Genomic DNA, 20,942 nt, shown 5'->3' on the forward strand with positions numbered 1-20,942 from the left:
TCCATATTACTATTTATTAACTATTGTGAAACAAGATTTGATCTTTTTATATTCAAAACTGGAGAGCAAACTACACTGCAAAAATTAAATGAAACAGCAATTTCCTAAAGATTTAATAAATGTGAATTCCTCTCTTGTGGAAAGTTTTACAAAATTTAAAAAAAAGTTTCCAAGACCTAAGTTATGTATCACTTATAACATATACTATTTCTGACTTAAACCCCAATTGTTTCACTTAAAAAAGAAAAAGAAATGGAGTAAAGGACATATAATGGGCTCCAGGTTTTTTAAAAATGGTTAGATATAATCATATAAAATTTAGATTATATATGGATGGTGGTGTTCTACTTTATATTACCAAAAATCTTTTGTTAAGGAGTAAGTATATACGGAGAAACTGAAATTAATTTAGGTATTACAAGACAATGTAAGTTGTCCCTAACATTCAAAAAATGAAAAACAATCTATAAGTTAAGAAGTAATTAAAAGGTATTGAGATATTCTGAAGATAAAGTGAATTAAGTATTAAAATATAAGAGCAGGGAAACTCTTGTTTTAGAGCTCCATTAAATAGCTACCATGCTATTCGATCTAAAAGTTAAATGTTTATCATATTACTATTTATTTATTGTTAGAAAACAAGATCTGCTCTTTCTATATTCAAATCTATATAACAAGTCATACTATAAGAAGTCCATGAAAGAAGACACTTGCTGTTGACTAAAGAAGTCCTTTTCAGGTTACGAAATGCATTTAGGAAGTTTACTAAAGGATTTTAGACTCCAGTATCACAAAAGTCAAGGAAGTATTAAAAAATTACCTTTCAAAGCCGGCACATAGTCTTCTTTCTTTTTAATGATCAGCTGGTATTGAGCTATCGCCTCCTTATATTTGCCTAGGATTTGCTGTATTGCAGCAACCTTAAACACACTGTATGTGGATTCTGGGTTCAGCTCACTGGCTTTTGTGAAGGATTTCAAGGCTGTTGTATAGCCACCTCTGCTTAAGTATGCCTCTCCTAGTGACTCCCAACAATTGAAGTCCTTTGGATCTGCCCTTAATGCTGCCTGTAAACTAAAATTTCAGTAAATAGTAAGAGAACTGAAAGTAAAAGAACTACTTCCACATCTGAAAAGAAAATATAAAATAAATAATTCAACTGAATCACATATATCCATAGTTCCTTCTAATTACGAAAGTGCTATTTAAAACAAGTGTAAGGGGGCAGCTGGGTGGCTCAGTCGGTTGAGTGACAACTCTTGATTTTGGCTCAGGTTATGATCTTGGGGTTGTGGGATTGAGCCCTGTCTTGGGCTCCACACTCAGCTGGAAGTCTGCTTCAGATTCTCTCTCTCTCTGACCCTCCCCACTCCCCTCATGCACACTCTCTCTCTCTCAAATAAATAAATCTGAAAAAAAATAAATAAATAAAGCAGATATACCTGTTCCTTTTACAACCTGAATATATTTTTTATAACTTGAATATTTTAATACTAAAAAATTTTATTACAAATTTGGAATGAATAAGAACAAAATATTTTTCAAACAAGCACTGGCCAGAATTTTTTTCCTTGACTATCTGGAAGAATGCCAGTTTCCCACCAAAATAGGTATATATCTCCAGATATGCCTCATGACAATTAATAATCCCCACTGATCCTTCCACCAAAACAGAAATATCACAGTATTCTAGGTATTGACCTAAATCAGAAACTTATTCTCCATTCAAATATATACATATATATATATTTGTTAATGTTTTCACAAATTAGAGGGAAAAAATAACTGCTACAACAATTTGTTAGGTTCAGAAAAAAGGTACTTTCTTTTCCTGTCTATAAAGAAAATATACAAGGCTTATAATTAATTGTGATCATTCACATTTAAGTATTCATTTTAAGTTTTCAGTGTGACTGTAGTAATAAATGAAATTTATCTCTTGTAGTATAACCAAAAAACTTTATATACAGACTGAAGTCTTATAAACTTAATTAAACTGAGGGATGCCTGGGTGGCTCAGTCGGTTGAGCGTCTGCCTTCGGCTCAGGTCATGATCCCAGAGTCCTGAGATCAAGTCCCGCTTCGGGCTCCCTGCTCAGCAGGGAGTCTGTGTCTCCCTCTGCCCCTCCCCCTGCTCATGCTCTCATTCACTCTCTCTCTCTCAAATAAATAAAATCTTTAAAAAAAACAATTAAATTGATAGAGAGATGCTATATTCTCATTACTAGGAAATGCCAAGGCTCTGTTACACTTCCTTGTAAACACAAAGTCTTTGTTTTTCATTTTTTTATATTGAAGTACAGCTGACATAAAATATTAGTTTCAGGTGTATAACATACTGATTTGAAATTTACTGACACTATGAAATGTTCACCATAGTAAGTGTAGTTGATAAGTGTAGTTACCACCTGTCACCAAAGTTATTACAACATGATTGACTATATTCCCTATGCTGTACTTTTCATCCCTGTGGACTTATTTATTTTACAATGGGAAGTCTGTACCACTTAATCCCCTTCACCTATCTTATTATTATTATGTGTTTATTATTATTAAATATATTTTATGTATTCTTTTTTTTTTAAAGTAAACTCTATGCCCACCATGGGGCTTAAGCTCACAACCTTGAGATCAAGTGTCGCATGCTCCACCAACTGAGCCAGTCAGGATCCCCTATTTCATTTATTAAGTATAGTTCAAACCAAGTAACTAAAAAGGAGCTGCACCACATGCACGTGAAGCTGGCAAATGTATCTCCTGCCCCAAAACAAAGCATGCCATTGGGAGAACAACAAAGGTATCAGCCTCAGCTTTTTAACATTCCTTAAGTTTCCACTGAGAACCTATTATATGTGTAACACTAGGAAGATTCACTTCGTTAGAATGGCCAACTCCTTAACAACTGGACAACATTTAATTCATTTTTGCAATTTCGGTGCCTTGCAGATAATAGGAACCAATCAACTATAAATAAATTTTGCTATTTCTTCTCTCAAAATATAACCTGGAATGAGGCAACTTGTAAAGTCCACTTTGGGTATAAATAGAGTTTAATTTAAGGAACCAATACACTAATAGTTTAAATATACTAAGGTGTCTTACTCAGCCACAGCTTGAGAATGTTGACCAGCTTTCAAATAGTACAGTCCTCGCCTAAGCCAGGCCCATTTTGCCGTTCCAGCACCTGCCTTTTGAGTTACTGTTGTTAGGGTGGCTAAGGCAGTTTCCTGAAATTAATAAAAGACTAATATTAGACATCTCAAATATCATAAAAATACACAACACCTATGTAAAGTACCCAAATGTATTTTCATTTACCACTTCCTAATTTTTAAACTTACACTGGTATATACTCAACTACAGTTTCAAAAGTAAGTGATGAGTAATGTAATGTCTGCCAATGAAAAGAAAATTTACTCCATAAACAGTGGCAAAAATATTTCTATTGCATCTACAAAGAAAAAAAAAAATAAAAACTTTCAAGGACACACATATAAAAATATTTCTATTTCTATACCCAGGATAAAAAGGCAAAAGTGTTTAAGTTACTGGACATACCATCTCTTCAAGTTCCACACTTAAGTCAACTGCCGCAGCTCCAGATTCAGCATCAGTATCATCTAACTCAAAAGCTTTCCTGTAACAGCCACGGGCTCTGTTTTTATCTCCTACCACATCTCTGTAGTAATGACCTAAATAGCAGAAAACTTTGCCCATGTATGTATCCAGTCTGGCAGCCTTTGAGATAAAGATTGATAGTAACACGATATTAAAGTTTGTCTGTGAGGTTCTTTTTAAAAACACAGAAGATAAGTACACAGGTTAAAAGAAAAATAGAACACTTTTGTTAAACATACAAAAATATGCCAACACATCCCTTAATGTAAGATTTAAAGCAACAGGAAAGCTGGATGTCACTGCTTATAGAATGCAAACAAGTGTAAAAATATTATTTCTTTGTTAAAAAGAAATGTGAAATTAGAGTTATTATTACACTAACCTTCTTTTATGCATCAAGATAAGCATGTAAGACTTTTAGATCTTTAACATCTAAATATAAGAAATTCAGGGCGCCTGGGTGGCTCAGTCATTAAGCATCTGCCTTCGGCTCAGGTCATGATCCCAGGGTCCTGGGATCGAGCCACTTCTCCCTCTCCCTCTGCCTGCTACTCTGCCTACTTGTGCTCTCTCTCTCTATGTCAAATAAATAAATAAAATCGTTAAATAAATAAAATAAACTATAAGAAATTAAACATCTAGAAGTATATATGCCCACATTACAGTGGAAATTACCTAAAAACAATATTTTTCTCCAAAGATAATTATGTCTCATCTTCTATAATGTGTGTTTCTGAAATAAGTAACTTTTACATTTTTTATTTTCTCCTTGAAAATCCACATAACATTCTCACAAAACCTAATGTGTAAGAGATGAAACACCATAAAAAGTCCAGTTAAAAAACAAAAACAAAAACAAAAAAAAGTTCAGGGGTGCCTAGGTGGCGTAGCTGGTTAAGCGTCTGACTCCTGGTTTCGGCTCAGGTCAAGATCTCATGGTTGTGAGACGGAGCCCCACATCGGGCTCTGCACTGAGTATGAAGCCTGCTTAAATTCTCTCACCCTCTCCCTCTGTCCCTCCCACTTATGCTCTCACTATCTCTCTAAAATAAATAAATTAAAAAAAAAAGAAAAACAGTTCAGAAAACAGTAATTGTAAGTGCCTAACTTATATGATTATTATTTATGATTTTATTACAAATCCATTTCAACTAAGTATTGAACAGTAGCACTTGTTTTACCTTTAGAAAGTGGGTAAGAGCCTTTGTTTTATCTTTTCTTGTTTCTTCATCCATGAACCAATATGTTAACCCAAGTTGGTAATGATATTCAGCAACTTCAGCATCTTTCTCAAGAGCTCTCTGAAAACTAAGTCAGCAAAGGAAGTAAAAAGATACATAGAACACACACACACACACACAATGTAGGAAACTCCTAGTTGAGTCAAAGTTTAAGTGATTCAAAGATGCTAAATCAGATATAAGTTATTACTTTAGAATTTAGATTATAATGAGAAAAAAATACTATTTGAAGAGGAGCTTATAAAAACACAACAGCCTTTTAGCTTTACCAGTGTGCTAAGCATTTAGGAGGACACATCAAACATTGTATCTACTCACTGACCATTATGATCAGCTAGTTAAATTTCATACCCATTATGGAATTTTCTTACAGGTACTGTGCTACATGTTAAACATTTCTTAAAAATACTAACGCTTACACAGATCAAATTTATACAAAACAGAACTTTATCAAACCTACTCATTTTGAATTTTTGAGAAACATAATAAATTAAGATATGACTACACCTATAAGCAACCTAAACATATTCTTACCATTTCTCTGCTTGTAGATAGTCCTTTTTGGTAAAATGAATTAAAGCCTCCAGGGCATGAACTTCAGCTAGGTCAGGGTAAGAAGAGAGAAGGTCTTCCATAATCTATAAAGTAGATATCTGTCAATTCTTTATCCAAATTAAGTCACTTGTAGCTTAAAAAAATTCCCAATTTGGGGAACCTAGGTGCCTCAGTTATTTAAGCATCTGACTCTTGATTTCGGCTCAGGGCATGACCTCAAGGTTGTGAGATGGAGCCCCATGTCAGGCTCTGTGCTGGGAGTGGGCCTGCTTGAGATTCTCTCTCCTCTCCCTCTGCCCCTCCCCCACCCCACCAAAAAATTCCCAGTTTGAATGAAAAAAAACAACCTTTGAAGCTTCATCTAATGAGCCTTTGTTCAGATAGGCCAAGCTTTTAAGAACCAAAAGTCCTGGGATATTATTTGCATCAGAAACCTAGAAAATAATTGTAAAGAAATTAAGTCTCTTTCAACACAGAACAGCAATGTTTACTTTAATTAAGGAATGACCATAAAAGAGCATGGAGTAAAGACATACAGGTCCTGATTTTTATCACTATGAATACATTCATTCTTTGTAACCTTTTTATTAGAGAAAATTTCAAAAACATTTCAAAAAATTAGAACAGTACAATAATCCCACATGTACTCATTATCCAGCTTCTAAATTATTAATTCAAAATCAATCTTTTCTCATCCATACCTCTCTACCCATTTCACTATACTCCTGCTTAGATTATCCCAGCTATTATAACTTTTCATCTGATACTTTAGCATATATATCTAAAAAGTTCATTTTTATATAACATAATTGTACTGTCCATGGTAGTTCCTAAGCCTTTCTAATAGAATTCTAGTAGGCTTTGATAGTTTCCTTGCTTTCTAGCATTCTAAGATGTCCTGGGCTCATCCTATACATTTTCTGTTTCAGACCTGGACTTCATCAGCTCTCTAAGAAACTTTTCTTTTTGTGTGTGTGTGGAAAAAAAAAAAAAAAATTGGAAAGACCTCCTCAAAGCATTCACACAAAATACATTACTGGTAGAAGGCAAGTAGAAAATAAGAAATTAAGATATTAGTTCTTGAAGAATGCTGACAACTGTTCTAATTTTAATGAAATATTATGAAATGCAAAGCCCTTTGAAATATACAAAACAATATTTTAAAAAAATTCAAAACCCCACAATAAACTGAGTGATATAATTTTAATTTTAGATTAAAAAAAATGGCCTTTATCTGACAAAAATCTGTAAAAGCACCATGTTGTTATAATTCATAATTTACTATTTTTTTGCCAGGGATTTTCAAATTGCTTGAACCAAAAACATTAAGAAACAGGATTCCTTCTTAAATATCAATCTCCTTCTGTTTTATTAAACTGAAAAACAAATAAACAATACTGTCTACTATGAAGCTACTGTGTCCTTCATTGTTCTTATCAATAATCTATGAACTCTTTATTGAAGGAAAAATTTAGAATCCCAAATTAATAATAATTAAGTAGTAATAGCCTAAGAGGGCAAAAAGAGAAAAGGAGAATAAGAACAAGACTAAAGAAAGAAATTGCATCATATGAAGAATATTGTAAGTACTTAACCAAAAGGCAAATAACTTCAGTAGTTTCCAAGTGCGTGAATGATTTAGAAAATGCAGATGTGGTGAATTCATATCTCTAATGCAAAATCTGTTTAAAAGCAAATACTTGTAAGGAGAGAGTGGTTGATGCCTGGTTGACTGGAAAAAATTAAGTTGAAGGGAAAAACCTGGTAAGACTACCTGATCAAGAGTACAAATTGCTTCCACTGAAGATTCATAATCTGAGAGTTTAATCAAAGCCTCTGCTTTCAAACGGAGACAAAGATTCTTCTGATGAAGACTGCCACCAGACACACCAAGATTATCTATGTTCTTCAGAGCTGACAAAATTAAGGACATCTGAATGAAGACAACCATATTACTTCATTTTTTTCTTCTTGTGAACGGTGATAAATAATAAATTGGAGATACAATAAGAATAAATTGCCAAAATAATATACATGAAGAATAATTCAGAGCCAAATATAAATTCTTCCCTGAATTCTTTATGGAAATCTCTGCATTTAAAAAAAAAAAAAACAAAACAGACCTAAATTTAAAATCTCTATCTTTACGTAACATAACATGAACATCCCGAAATACAATGGCTATCTATATCTGCTATGTAACAAAGGTTAGCCAAAGCATCAGTAAAAAACCTAGCAAATGAGGGATACTGAGGGAAAGTAAGTTGAATTCAAATGGACCAGGGTGAACTGTTTCTCAACTACAGAGGCTAGGCTACCAGCTAGGTCAAGAGCAGTGAACCACTCTTATGATTTCCTATCCCCTCATGTGACCCATCTGATCACATTCAAATAGGCTCCATATGCCTAAGACTTCTCTTATTTATATCAGAGGAATCAAAAATTCCTGAAGTCCTGGACGCACCAGAAACTTCCCTGTTAAAAGACAGAGCACCTCCACACAAGCCTAAACTGACTGTCAAAATTCCAAATGCAGGGATCCTTTGAAAAACACTCATTGTTAGTTTAAAAGAAAACACACTACATGCATATACACTTGGCATTACTTAACCACCTCAATGAAATTTAAATTAGTAACTTAAAATACAAAATAAAGCATATAAATTTCTTTAAATCACTATCTTTTTCTCCTTTAATATGAAAAGATATAGGGTTGGCCACCCTTACAGATGTCAGGAATACCTTGATTGCATGAAAGAACAGCTTCCTTAGGTCTATGCATTTTAACTTGGGCTTCTGCCAGATGATACCATCCAGTTGTGCACAGAGGGCTTTCCTTTAACCCTAAAAGGAAAAAAGCAATCACAAAATCCAAGCTTTCTATGACTACCAAGAAAAATGGCAACACCATCTACTCCCCAAATCAGATCCCTTCTTTCCCTTGTTGCTCATATATAATTATTCAGAACACTGATTCCACGCCCCAATCATTTCTCTACCACCACTACTTCAGCTCCCATTTCCACCATCTTTATCCCAGATCACTGCAGGGGCTTGCCACCCACTCCAATTCATTCTCTACACTGTAGACAGAATAGCTGTACAAATACAAATGGAGTTATGAAACTCCCCTGCTTAAAACCTTCCACAAGTTCCTGGCTGCCCTTAGGATAACACGCAAACTCCTTCACAAAGGGTGCAAGGCCCCTCTCCAGTCTCCTCTCTTGACTCTTACATCTTGTTGAACTGCCATGAATTCCAGCTGTGCTCTCAGTCTCAGGCTATTTCACCTCTTGGCTTGAAATGCTCTTCCCGCCCTAAGCTTGTATTTGTTATTCAGATATCTATGTGAATACAAGTTCATCCTGAAACATCATACCTAACAAAACTAAGGTAAAGATTCCTAAGGATGGGGGGGAATACATATATATATATCTATATAATTATACTTATTTTACAAATGAAAACATTGAGACAGAGAATTAATTACTTTTCTCAAGGTCTTGAAATTAGTGAGTGGCAGAGTTGGAATCCAGACCTAAGCAGACGCTAGAGTGTATATTTTTTCACTTCTATTTTAAATACACATTCCTCAAAGAAAGGCCCAAAGATAACTGCCTATTGACTATGTTAGCTAGGATATAAGGAGGAATTATTCAGATTAGAGGGCTGAAAGTTATGAGCAGAAGAGAAGGGAAGGGACAAAAAGGGAAGGGAAGGAATGTGTTCTGTTTCACACAACCAGCAGAGCCTACCCAGGAACCTGCTAGGATAGCCTCTTGCATGAGCCAGTCTGAGACACTTTGGAGCTGAGGGCCTATATCAAAGCCCATCTGAGTGATCCTGAAGTTACCGTTAGCTCATTATAATACTAAGATTTATTGCTATGGATGGGGTTTTCGGCCATTTTTGGAACGTACATTGTATGCACTAGCATGCTGACATGCTAGGCATCTGTAGCTCAACCAAAGTGCCTAATTAATAGCATATGGACTCATTATATTTGAAAATGAAGCATGGGAGCAGGAAAGGGCAAGAAATCAGACTCGGGAGGGTTGCAAACCTTGCGAAGAGTTTCCATGTTATCCTAAGGGCAGCTGAAAACCCATGGAAGGTTTTAAGCAGGGGAAGAGAATATGTATATATTAAGTTTCTTAATGTACACACCAGCTCTCTACCCCTGCCCCCTAATGCACTGAATAAAAGTTTCCTGTACTAACCCCACAGGAAGACACTGCCTTACGGGCTATTTCCCTGTCTTCTTACTTGCCATTACTTACTTGGAAATGTTGTTTCAACACTTCCTTGGGTTGTGTTCAATTTAATGCACCCCAAGCAGTGATACCCCTGAGTTTGGTTACAACTATACCTCATATTACATGCTCTACATTGTACACTTACCTTCTGTTAGGTTCCTAACAGCATCTTCATACTTTTTGTCTTGTAATGCTTTAATGCCTAAACCAATGAAGCCTGGACCACTTTTGGAATCCATTTCCACTAGTCTGGAAAAATACTGCTGTCCTTCATCAGTAAGACTGCCTGGAATTAAAAAGAAAAGTTATTAGCATACATACTCCAAATTTCCAATTGCCAAAACATACATACTTCAAGCTCAAATGCTGTCTTACACATCCTCCACCATATCCTGACTCCAGGAATTCAAAACTTAAATAGACCAACAATACCAAAAAATATTAACATATCATTAAAAAAATTATGCTTCTTCATCTTCTTAAATATTGGAAGTAGAAACCACTTTACCCACTGCAGTATGGGGGTAAACTGAACCTGAAGTCATACTCAAGGGTTTCAAACAAGAAACCTACTCCTACTTGCTACTACGCTAGGACACACAGCCTCCCGCTTGCCAGCTCTCCTTTTCCTATTCCACAGTAACTTCACTAATCTCTCTCCTTGGGCAACCATGTGCTGCTAGACATGTGCCAGCCAGGATGCCAAATCGAGTGGATTCTTCCAGAATCCTACGACTAAAAGACAGACTATTTGTGAAGATACTATACAAAAACTTAGTCACATTTTTCTTAGGTTTACAAGTTCAGCAGTACATTTCTGCCTTCTTTCAAAAACTTTCTTTTCCTATATAAGTTAATGGTTAAATCTATGTAATAGTCATCCAATGCCTACATTTGTTCCAAATTTATTTTGGTAAAATAATTTAGTTTAGAAAACACTATTTATTTTGTTATATTTCCATTTTTTCCAAGCTCCATCTCAGGATTTCCATTCCCAGAAAAGCATAAAAACAAGCAGAAAATATGATTTCTGCTTTGAGAATAAACTGTGAAGAGTACTCAGCACTTCAATAAATTGCTTAACCATATAAGAAAATTCTTAAAAACTAAGACAAACTACAACTTGAAGCAATAAATATGGGGAACAAATAAAAATAGTTTGTTTGAGGAATGCCTGGGTGGCTCAGTCGGTTAAGCCTCTGCCTTCGGCTCAGGTTATGATCCCAGGCTCCTGGGATCGAGTCCCACGTCGGGCTCCTTGCTCAGCGGGGAGTCTGCTTCTCCCTCTGCCTGCCACACTCCCTGTGCTTGTGCTCTCTCTCTCCCCCTCCCTCTCTCCCTGACAAATAAATAAAAATCTTTGAAAAAAAATAATAATTTGTTTGAAAAAGCAGCTTGATGCTTTACTATCTATATAAAACGTATGCCCCCAGACCACATGTGGAGTCACTCTATCAGTCTCAGATGTCAAAGATAAACCCCTGGCATGTTACCATTTATTTTATATATTTCAAATTTTTCAAAACCATATACACACCATAATCCATGATATTATACATTGATTTAGAAGTCCAAGTTAGTACCAAAAATTCAAAAAATTCTTAACGGCTAAAGAATTAAAACTTCAATACTGTTTGGTGAGATATGAAAACAAAGTGGAAGAAATACTACTTTTTTAGTTATCCAATAAAAAAGACCTGAGCCAGCTATTATTATCCTTCTAGACATGAATTTCCTTCTGTCTAAACCTCTTCTCACTATGGTTCCATAAATGTAATTTCCAAAAGCAGACGTACCTAGTTTCATACACATTCCTCCTCCCAAGCAAACCAGTGGGTTTTTTTTCCCTCCCCTTTTCAACCAGTGGTATTATCTAGACATCAGAATCACCTGGAGAATGCTAACGCCCCGCCCCTCAAAGTTTCTGATTTCAATGTTAGACCTAAAAGCTGGCACTTCTAACAAGTTCTCAGGTGATACTGATGCTACAAGTTCAGAGACCATACTTTAGAACCACAGGCCTATAGTATTTACCAACACCATATACCACCTTTACTGTCAGTCTTATATATATACTACAGTTGCTACCTCTATAGCTCAACAGTAACTTCTGGAGGGTAGGAACTAGTATGGTATCCTGTACACATTAGGCATCCATTAAATACTGTAATGATCCTTTAAGAATACCATTACGAATTAATGTACCAAAAGGCTTAGTCTGTTAATAAGTAATGGCTGAGAATTACTACGGAAAATTAAAAATCACCATTCTAAAAAAGAAAGTAAAACGGCTATTAAAATTTTACCTTCAATTTCTAGCCATCCCAGTCAAAACTATCTTACTCCATAGAAACGTAATTCATGAGAGTACCTTGGCTACATAAACTGCCCTTATTATAAAAAACACACCTGTGATGGAAAGAAAAGCCAATCATGCATCATCCCAATGATTATCCATATGCATGGTACCTAAAAACGTACACAAGTAAACAAAATGTGGGTAGGCAGATGAAAACTGTTTGTAAAAGGCTAAGATGAACATGAAAAACTTCTAAATAAGATAAATCTTCCTTAATATCTGGGAGCACAATTACAGAAACCAAGAGATTTAGGGAGACTATGTTCTAGCCCTTGGGAAACATACTCTCTACGTATGACCAAGAACAAATGACACTTAGAGGAATCTCCTCTGGTGTTCCCAAAAACTATCAACAGTAGTAACAACATCACTGATGCTTTGTAGAGACAAGGGATATTCCAAAGCTTCAGCTCTTAATCCTCTTCTCCATACTAACTCTTGCTGAGAATACTAGCTAAATAATATGTGGAGGATAGAAACAGAGAGGGAATACACTTGATTTCTTTCTGAATAGAAAATCATTTCTTTAACTTATCCGCTCTTTTTAACATTTAAAAGAGTCTAAGATTCCAGGCTTAACAACTTTAAAACAAATTTGACAATATTATTTTTATTTCTCAATAAGGCAAGCTAGATTTGGGGCTGATGAATGCTAAATCTCTAAGAATAAAAGGCGTTCTGAAGAGATTCAGGGTAGATGCCAAATAATACCTATAAGAATTCTGTTTCCTAAGCTTTACCACACACACAAAAAGGTGACTTTTAAAAATAACTAATTAATTGCTGACATCACAAAGAAATTGATCACTACTATAGAATTTTTCTTTTAAATAAACGTAGCTTGGGAAAAAAAAACAAAATGGCATGTATTCATTTCTTTATTTTCATCTGAATTTTCTAATATTTCCAGAGCACAAAATCTTAAGCTCTTTCATGTTTAAATGTGAAGATCCAAGCTTTCTTATCCTCCCCTATTTCAACTATAAAGCAAAATAAAATAAACCGAAAAGGTCATTTAGCATGAAATAACATTTCATCAGCTGACAACTGTGAAAGCTATTCACTACTTGTCATGTGAAGCTTTATAAACTGAATCATTTTGCAAATGAATCTTCAAGTCTCAACATGCAGAGGACAAAAGAGAATGAAACACATTTGTCCCCAGTGGAAGAGAACCCAGTGATTAATTGCTGTGAAGTAACAAATTCCGCAGATACTAAAGCACGCTGGGGGAGGATAGGTCAGCCTTTAAATACCTTATAGTTTCAGAAGTTCTTCATACACAGAAAGTTTGGTTTAGAGGAGCAATGAAAAGAAAACAAGAAATCATTAAGCACAGCTTCCTACTGTCTGGCATTAACTATTAAACGTTTACCCCCAGAATAATGCTTTACCTTAGAAAGTACCTAAGCCTGAATGGCTCCATCCCACAGATTCTCACAACCAATGATTCTACAGAGAAAAAACTCTTCCTTGGTGTACCATGTATGTAAATATCCACCTACTCACTCCCCTTTACCAGGAATATAAGCCTTTCCTTCTTTCAATTCTGCAAAATAACCTCTCCAGGAATGATTTTTTTTTTTCATATAAACCAACACACTCTCTAATCATTCAGCATAACCACTTGCTATCTCTTTATTCTAGAACACTTTGTCAAATACTGAATTTATGTGCACAACTCTATAGACTTTGTTGATTTAATTTCTTCTATAATTTTGGTTTTTTTTTTAATATAGGGGCCATGCTTATTTCACAAATCCACGTTATAGGCATACATGTACTTATTGAAAAAGCATTCAATCAGTCATCAAAAAGAAATTTCAAGTATTCTCTTGCGTCATTTGGCATGTGACAAGGTCAAGAATGAGGGAATAGCACCAAAAACTAATGATGTAATATATGGTGATTAACATAACAATAAAAAAATAAAAAAAAAAAGAATGAGGGAATAGTACAAATCATTAATAGCCAAAAGAAAATAGAGAAAAAGAGGGTGAACAGCAGCCACTGGTTTCTCAGTAGCAATTGTAATAGCAGAAAAAGGGTGGAGGAATGGGTACCAGAGACCAATTACAAAATCAGCCCACTTATCTTGGAAATGTATTAGGACTCATGTTAAAATTTAAAGAAACTAGGTGAATTCTGGAACTGTTCCCTGTCAATGGGGGGGAAAAAAAACACAAAAATTCACAAGCATGCTCCTCATATTGAAAGTCTCTTGCTATGTCTCCTCCTCCTTGACCTCAAAGCAAAGTTCACAATGTTAACTAGCCCTCTCTTCCTGAACCTCTCCTCCCAGGCAACACTACCGCAATTCTTCTCCTGCTCCTCTAAAAGTTTACCAACCCCTTTGCATGCTTCCTCCTCCTCTCAAATGTAGTCAGCCAAATCCCTAGACTATTTCTTTTAATATCTGCTAACCACTTCTTCCTACTCTTTTCCAACCATTGAAATCTAAGTTTCAATTCAATCACTTTGGTGGGAAAAGATAGCCCTAAATAAAAACCTCCTAATCATAAAGTTAGTTGCTCAATCTTCAGTACAGATCTCCTTTCTGAAATGTTCTTTCTTGCCTTCTCTGTTGCTTCACATCGTGTTCTACCAACTTCCTGTCGGACCTCTCTGCTTCTGTTTTCTACTTTTCTCTTTCCCTCCCTTTCCCTTCAAGCCAGCCAGCACCACCCAAGACATAGTTTTCAGCTTTTTGCTCTTTAGTCATCCTCTGAAGTCATCCACTCCACTTCACTTTGGTGATTTCCAAACCTTATGTCTAGCCTTAGGATTGATCTCTCATCTGCAAGCCAGATGGGCATTTCCCTCTGAATGTCCATTAACCTGTCCTCTCCACAACTCAACTTTCTTACAGATGATCATTCCACATTAGGCCAACTTTTCAAGAGAGCTAAAAGTAAAATTATTTTCTCCCTCCCTTTATAGCTTAACAAATCTATTTTTTTCATTCACCTGTTACTTTCTATTGCCCCTATCATAGTCCCAGTTCATTCATTCTCAAGATCATTTAGTCTACCCAATCTAGTCTACCTTCTATACAATCTATCCCACATATATTATTAGTTTGACTTTATACTTCATAAATTGATTCACTACAACATTTCTTCTCTCACATTAGTGAAAAGTACTCTTACAAGTCCATCTCTGACTCAGCTAAAGCAAAGGGGATCACTTACTTTTCACCAAAGAAATACAACACTTAAGATAATAGTTCTGAATTTTAATTCAGACAACGGGGCGGCGGGGGGGTGGTTGGGGAATACAAGTAGGACTTACAAGGGAAAGTTGAAGTGGGGAGAGCCAAGATAGATGCGATGATACTCTTTCAAAAGGCATTTTCCCTCAGTTACCTCTATCACTAGTTTTCAACAATTCTTCTATAATGACACCTGTGATGGTCATTCACATACAAAGCACTCCCAGGTGTATACTCATTTAGCAACAAAATGAAAACAATTAAATTAGTAAAACTATGCAAATTTTATAATCACTGACACATTGGTGCTGGTACTGTTATTTCTATTTCAGTGACTGATTTCTGTGAACTTTGCTCATCAGCTGAATACAGGCACAGACAGGAATGACGGTTAAATTATGTAAAAATCTATTCAGCACAGATACCGACAAACAGGACAGAGGCTGGTGTGAAAACCCACTGGGTCAACCTGTAAACTGACTGAACACCAGCCCTGGGCACGAGACATCCGCAGGCACGGGTTCCTGCAACTTCCAGCATGTTGGCTATCATCAGCTCTCTCTCCCCCACCCCAAGAAAGGAAACAAAGAAGAGCACGAGGGGCGCCTGGGTGGCTCAGTCCTTAAGCGTCTGCCTTCGGCTCAGGTCATGATCCCAGGGTCTTGGGATCTAGCCCCGCATCGGGCTCCCTGCTCAGCGGGAAGCCTGCTTCTCCCTCTCCCACTCCCCCTGCTTGTGTTTCCTCTCTCGCTCTGTCTCTCTCTGTCAAATAAATAAATAAAAATCTTTAAAAAAAAAAAAAAGAAGAGCACGAGGCATAAGCTAAGACATACTCTATGACTTGAATCTTCTCTATTTCATTAAAAAAGGAGATCATACACAAGCTTCATTACTTTATAGTATTATAACATCTATAACCATGTACTTGTGACACTAAAACATCAGCGCTGAGAATGTATGACATTCATAGCCCTAGGCAATATAGTCCAATCTACTCAACCAAAATCTATCTTAGTTTCCTTCCACTAGAGCAAATAAAACTATTTTAGTATTCCTAAAAATTGCAACCTAGCTCCATACTTCTGCTCATGCCATCTAGAGTACTTTTCACCTCCTCCTATATATCGGATTTCTATGGAAAATTTAAGACTCACTTCAACTCCCACCTTCCGAAAGACTTCACTGATCAACAATGAACTCAGTAGTTCATAATTCCTTTGTATCATTATACTCTCCTACATTTATTAGCCTCTTCATGTGCACAAAGACAACACACTGTACTTCCTTTTACGTCCAGAAATATTCAAACAATACCTTACACAGGGTAAGCACTGAAACAATTTTTGATTGATAGCAGCAACACTCCCACATGTTCATACACTTCTAGAACACACAATATAATAGGGAAGAAATTACCTGATTCAATTAAATGCAAACAAAGCACTTCTAGTGGATATTGTACAGTGGGATAGATGTTTATCATTCCTTCACAGGCTTTCTTCAATCTAGCAGTCTCATGAGGAAACTTGAAAATATAAAAGTAAAATAAACTAAGTCATAGTAAAATACGCTTGTGAATACTTTCCTAATTAGAATATAAAAGTCACATTAGAGATTTTTAAAATCAACTTACTTTGGATAAACAGTGAATGAAATGTCTATAAAGTACTTGGTGATCTTCACTAGGAATCTTATCTGATAAGTCCAGTGCATTCTCAAAAGCAGTTAAAAGCTGAACAAACAAAAAAGCTATCATTGTTAGCATAGTGAAATGACAAATGTAATAAACAGTTGAAGGTAGAAGACTCATACAATATACCACCTCAACTAACGAACTGCAAATGTATTTTATTGTCTCATATTTTCCTATATCTTCTGGCCCTGACAATTTCAATGAGGAAAAAAAATGTCTATGCAAGTTTTAGAATATGTCTAACTCCACCTGGCCAGGAGACTGCACTGAACTAATGAGGGATAAATATAAATTAGCATCATGAATTTAACAAAACATTCTTTAAGTGCTTGCTGTTCCCTATAAAGTAGTCAACTGGAGAGGTATAGTCTTCTTTATATACCAGTGTAACTGCAACTATTCAGATCATTTTTAAAACATCTCTACTGAAATCACCAGTATGTTCCTTGGAACATTTTCAATGGTCACAAATCTTCAATCTTAAATAAATTTGTAAAGTTATACTTATGTCAAAAGAAAACCAGAACTATGACTGAACTATAATAAAATCACTTCTTATCCAGTATTACTAAATGACTTTGAAGAAAATTCCATAAGAAGCTTTCTAAATATGTTTTGAGCAAGAACAATACTAGAATCCAGATCAAGCACTTTAAAGGATACCATTCATATAGTTACATAAGTTCCACCTTTTTTTTAAATGAATTTCCATGACTTTACTTTTTTATTTTTATTTTTTAAAGTAGGCTCCACGCCCAGTGGGACATGAACTCATGACCCTGATATCAAGACCTTAGCTGAGATCAAAAGTCATATGTTTAAATGACTGAGCCACCCATGAGCCCCTCCATGACTTAAATGAAAAAGTCTCAACACTGTTCACTACCTCCAAATTTCTTTGTGAAGTATGGTATAAAGTCTACATAAATAGGGAAAATTTTACTCCTCTGATAAAGTTAATAGTCTTGCAAAAAGGGAAGTCTAACTTATACAGTTTAGCACAAGAGGTTTCAAAAAAAAGTAATGCAATTAATCCTTTTGGAAAACAGGTGATAACATTTTTTTCTGAACACACTTAAATAAGCAAAATTATCATTAGAATTCAAGATGAAAATAACCCCACCCCGAAATCCTCTTATCCTATTTAACAGTTAAACATCAATTCTTAAAAGGATGACAAGCATAATTAGTTCTCTTTCATGGAGGAGCATAGTACAGATAAATTCAAGAAAAAAACGATTTTACTTATTTTGGTATTTGGTGTATGTTTGATATTTTGGTAACCTATAGTTTTTCAAGGAAAGCCATAATGAAGCCATAATATGAAGATATGATTTAAGAGAAGTTCACAGATCATCTAAGTTTGTCACTCCTCAATTTTTTCCCACAACTAAATCTATACACAGATAAACCAACACACAAACAAATGCAAATTATAGTCTTCTATTTTTATCTCCAGCATTTAGGACACTGCCTGACATATATAGTAGATTCTTTATAAAATAAATATATTCTGAAAAAAGGATTAAGGAGTAAATGAACAAACATACAAAGAAATGAACTTCTCATCCTATATTCAGTCTATAATTGCTTACATTTAAAAAGTCCATTCAAATTTCACAAGTATACACTGATGGCTATGTACGATAATAAGAAATTAAGTTTACTTTTAAGCTTAACAAATATAAAAAAGTAGAATGGAGATTTTTCCAATTACAGTTCAAAATCAATGGACTGTTTTAGTCTCTTTATAAAAATTCTTTTCCATTGCTTCAAAATCTATACACTAAAATGGAATATTTCTAGACATAAGTACCCTAAATACTTTAAACAAAATACTGAGTTGTTAAACCTCAAAGTAATTTAGTACTCTTTCTTCATAAACATAAAGAAACACACTTTTAAACAAACCTTTAAGTAAGTACAACTTTATAGAAATTACAGCAGTTTTGTGAAAGCCAATTTCACAGTTTCTTTTTCACGGTGATTAAGTAACTGATTTACTGTGGATTCTTATGAACACAAGGAAGTAAACTGTGATACCCTGAACACCAAGTCCACTCTGTCCAGACTTAATACGAGACTGCAGGCCAGTAATTTTGACTGTATCAGCAAGAACCTCTCTGAATTTAAAACTGAACACTTATAAAATATCAATTTTGACGTATGGTACTTTCTTATTTTACACCATTATGTTTCCATTTGCTAAATTCAATTAAATGATTAATCTTCATGACACAAACTGTAGGGAATAAAGGGGTCAATACCAATTGCTGGGTCTCATTATTTTGATCCTCAGTACTCTCAGCCAGCAACTGAGTCAATTTCCTCCATAGCTGATGAAGCTCTTGGTTGTCTGCACCTTCCTCCTGCCGTGTCTTTATCAGTTTGTGCCATGTTCGGGCCACCTATCAAGAAGGAGATTTAAATGTTTTTTAATTAATCTTAAATATCAAAAATGCCAATTAAAAATATAAAATCTACAAATAAAAATATTTTTCATTTGCTAATACGTAAAAATAGCAAAAGCACAGAACTTCATCTATTATGAATTCCCCAAGAAATAGGTGACTGGGCAAATCCACACAGCCCCTATATTAGAAGTACAACTAAGATACCAGAGTGGAAACAGGAATAATGGCTACATACCCCAATCCTTGTAACTCATAGCATCAGCTATGGATGCACCACAAATGCATCACTAAATTCTACAGATGATGCTTTTACTTATTTTATTTATCCCTGCCCAGTTGCAAAAAGGTTTGGAAGTTAGAATAACTAAAACTTGAATTTTAATTTAGTTTCAAAACACTATTATTTGTAATATCTCTCTATATTCTTTTAACACCATACTTACATATTAATTTTTTTTAATTTTCCCTTAAGCTAAATGAAAGCTTTCTTCTAATAATGCCTTTAGTAAAAGAAGTCTACTACCCCAGCAAATCATTAACCAACCTCTATGTGTTTCTTTTCTTGGTAATATAGATCCACAAGTTTCTTACAGACATCGCACCACTTCTGTTTGTCAACACTTAGAATAAAAAATTAAAAAAAAAGGGGATTTTGAATCGATTAATGAAAACAACCAAGGGCTTAAGATACTAACATTAAAATATCCCAATAATACTACTGTCAGGTACTATTTTAAATTAGAACATATCCTCTTTCATACCACAGGAAAATTTTATAAAATAAGCCTCTCATTAAAAAAGAAAAGGTTTAAGAAATAATATCTTCCATTATATTAACTGAAAATTCTATCAAAGTTCCCAAATTAGTCAATCCTCTTACTAATAGTGTTTTGATTCTGTTTCAATCACAATCAAAAGATTCTGTAACAATGGTATGAAAGAAAAATGCTTCTCAATTCCCAGTAAATGTTTGGAGTACTTCTGTGTAAGTTTTAAATTATTTGAATTATTTAAATTATTTGAATTAAAGCTTTTAAAGACACTGGCCTTTCCCCATACAATGATCACCTTTCATAAAGATCCAGGAGCTTCTGGTAAACACCAGGTAAGTCATCCTTAGCATTTATGTGATTACATTTCTCATACAAGCTTGCTAACCCCTAAAACAGGAAACAGTAGAGATTATTCTTCTAAAAAGTTTAATGCTCTCACATTCATTTTACTAAATAAAGCGACGATCTATAAAGATTATTTATGATAAAGAAAATTGTAATTTACAAATAAAATAATATGTCTGGGATTTGCCTCCAAATAATTAGGGGTAGGAGAAAGTAGATGAAAGTATAGATGAAAAAATACTGGCCATATGTGGATTTTTATTGAAGCTAGGTGATAGCCAAAGGAGCTCATTATACCATTCTCTTTACTTCTGAAAATATATTTGAAGTAGGCATCTAGGTGGTTCAGTCAGTTAAGCGTACAACTCTTGATTTCAGCTCAGGTCATGATCTTAAGGTCTTGGGATCAAGCCCTGAGTCAAGCTCCGTGCACAGCAGGGAGTCAGCCTGAGAATTCTCTCTCCCTCTCCCTCTGCC

The 20,942-nt window shown here is 34.9% G+C and overlaps 1 protein-coding gene across 5 annotated transcripts in view; it reads right to left on the reverse strand.

The window, feature by feature from the left end:
* The window catches only part of SKIC3 (SKI3 subunit of superkiller complex), a 166,820-nt gene that overhangs the window by 61,416 nt on the left and 84,462 nt on the right, over window positions 1–20,942 (reverse strand). For all 5 annotated transcript variants that reach the window (XM_025866793.2, XM_025866792.2, XM_073888263.1 and 2 more), the window contains 14 exons: window positions 20,416–20,507; window positions 19,892–19,967; window positions 19,201–19,341; window positions 16,874–16,972; window positions 16,657–16,765; window positions 9,816–9,956; window positions 8,157–8,258; window positions 7,189–7,328; window positions 5,762–5,848; window positions 5,394–5,497; window positions 4,800–4,926; window positions 3,559–3,738; window positions 3,103–3,227; window positions 821–1,074 (listed from right to left, as the gene is read on the reverse strand). In XM_025866793.2, the coding sequence (XP_025722578.1) occupies window positions 821–1,074; window positions 3,103–3,227; window positions 3,559–3,738; window positions 4,800–4,926; window positions 5,394–5,497; window positions 5,762–5,848; window positions 7,189–7,328; window positions 8,157–8,258; window positions 9,816–9,956; window positions 16,657–16,765; window positions 16,874–16,972; window positions 19,201–19,341; window positions 19,892–19,967; window positions 20,416–20,507 (1,777 nt within the window). The remainder of the gene's footprint in view (window positions 1–820; window positions 1,075–3,102; window positions 3,228–3,558; window positions 3,739–4,799; window positions 4,927–5,393; window positions 5,498–5,761; window positions 5,849–7,188; window positions 7,329–8,156; window positions 8,259–9,815; window positions 9,957–16,656; window positions 16,766–16,873; window positions 16,973–19,200; window positions 19,342–19,891; window positions 19,968–20,415; window positions 20,508–20,942) is intronic.

This window comes from Callorhinus ursinus, unplaced genomic scaffold, assembly GCF_003265705.2.
Source record: "Callorhinus ursinus isolate GAN/ISIS: 27379988/994484 unplaced genomic scaffold, GSC_fseal_2.0 scaffold3, whole genome shotgun sequence".
NCBI lineage: Eukaryota > Metazoa > Chordata > Mammalia > Carnivora > Otariidae > Callorhinus > Callorhinus ursinus.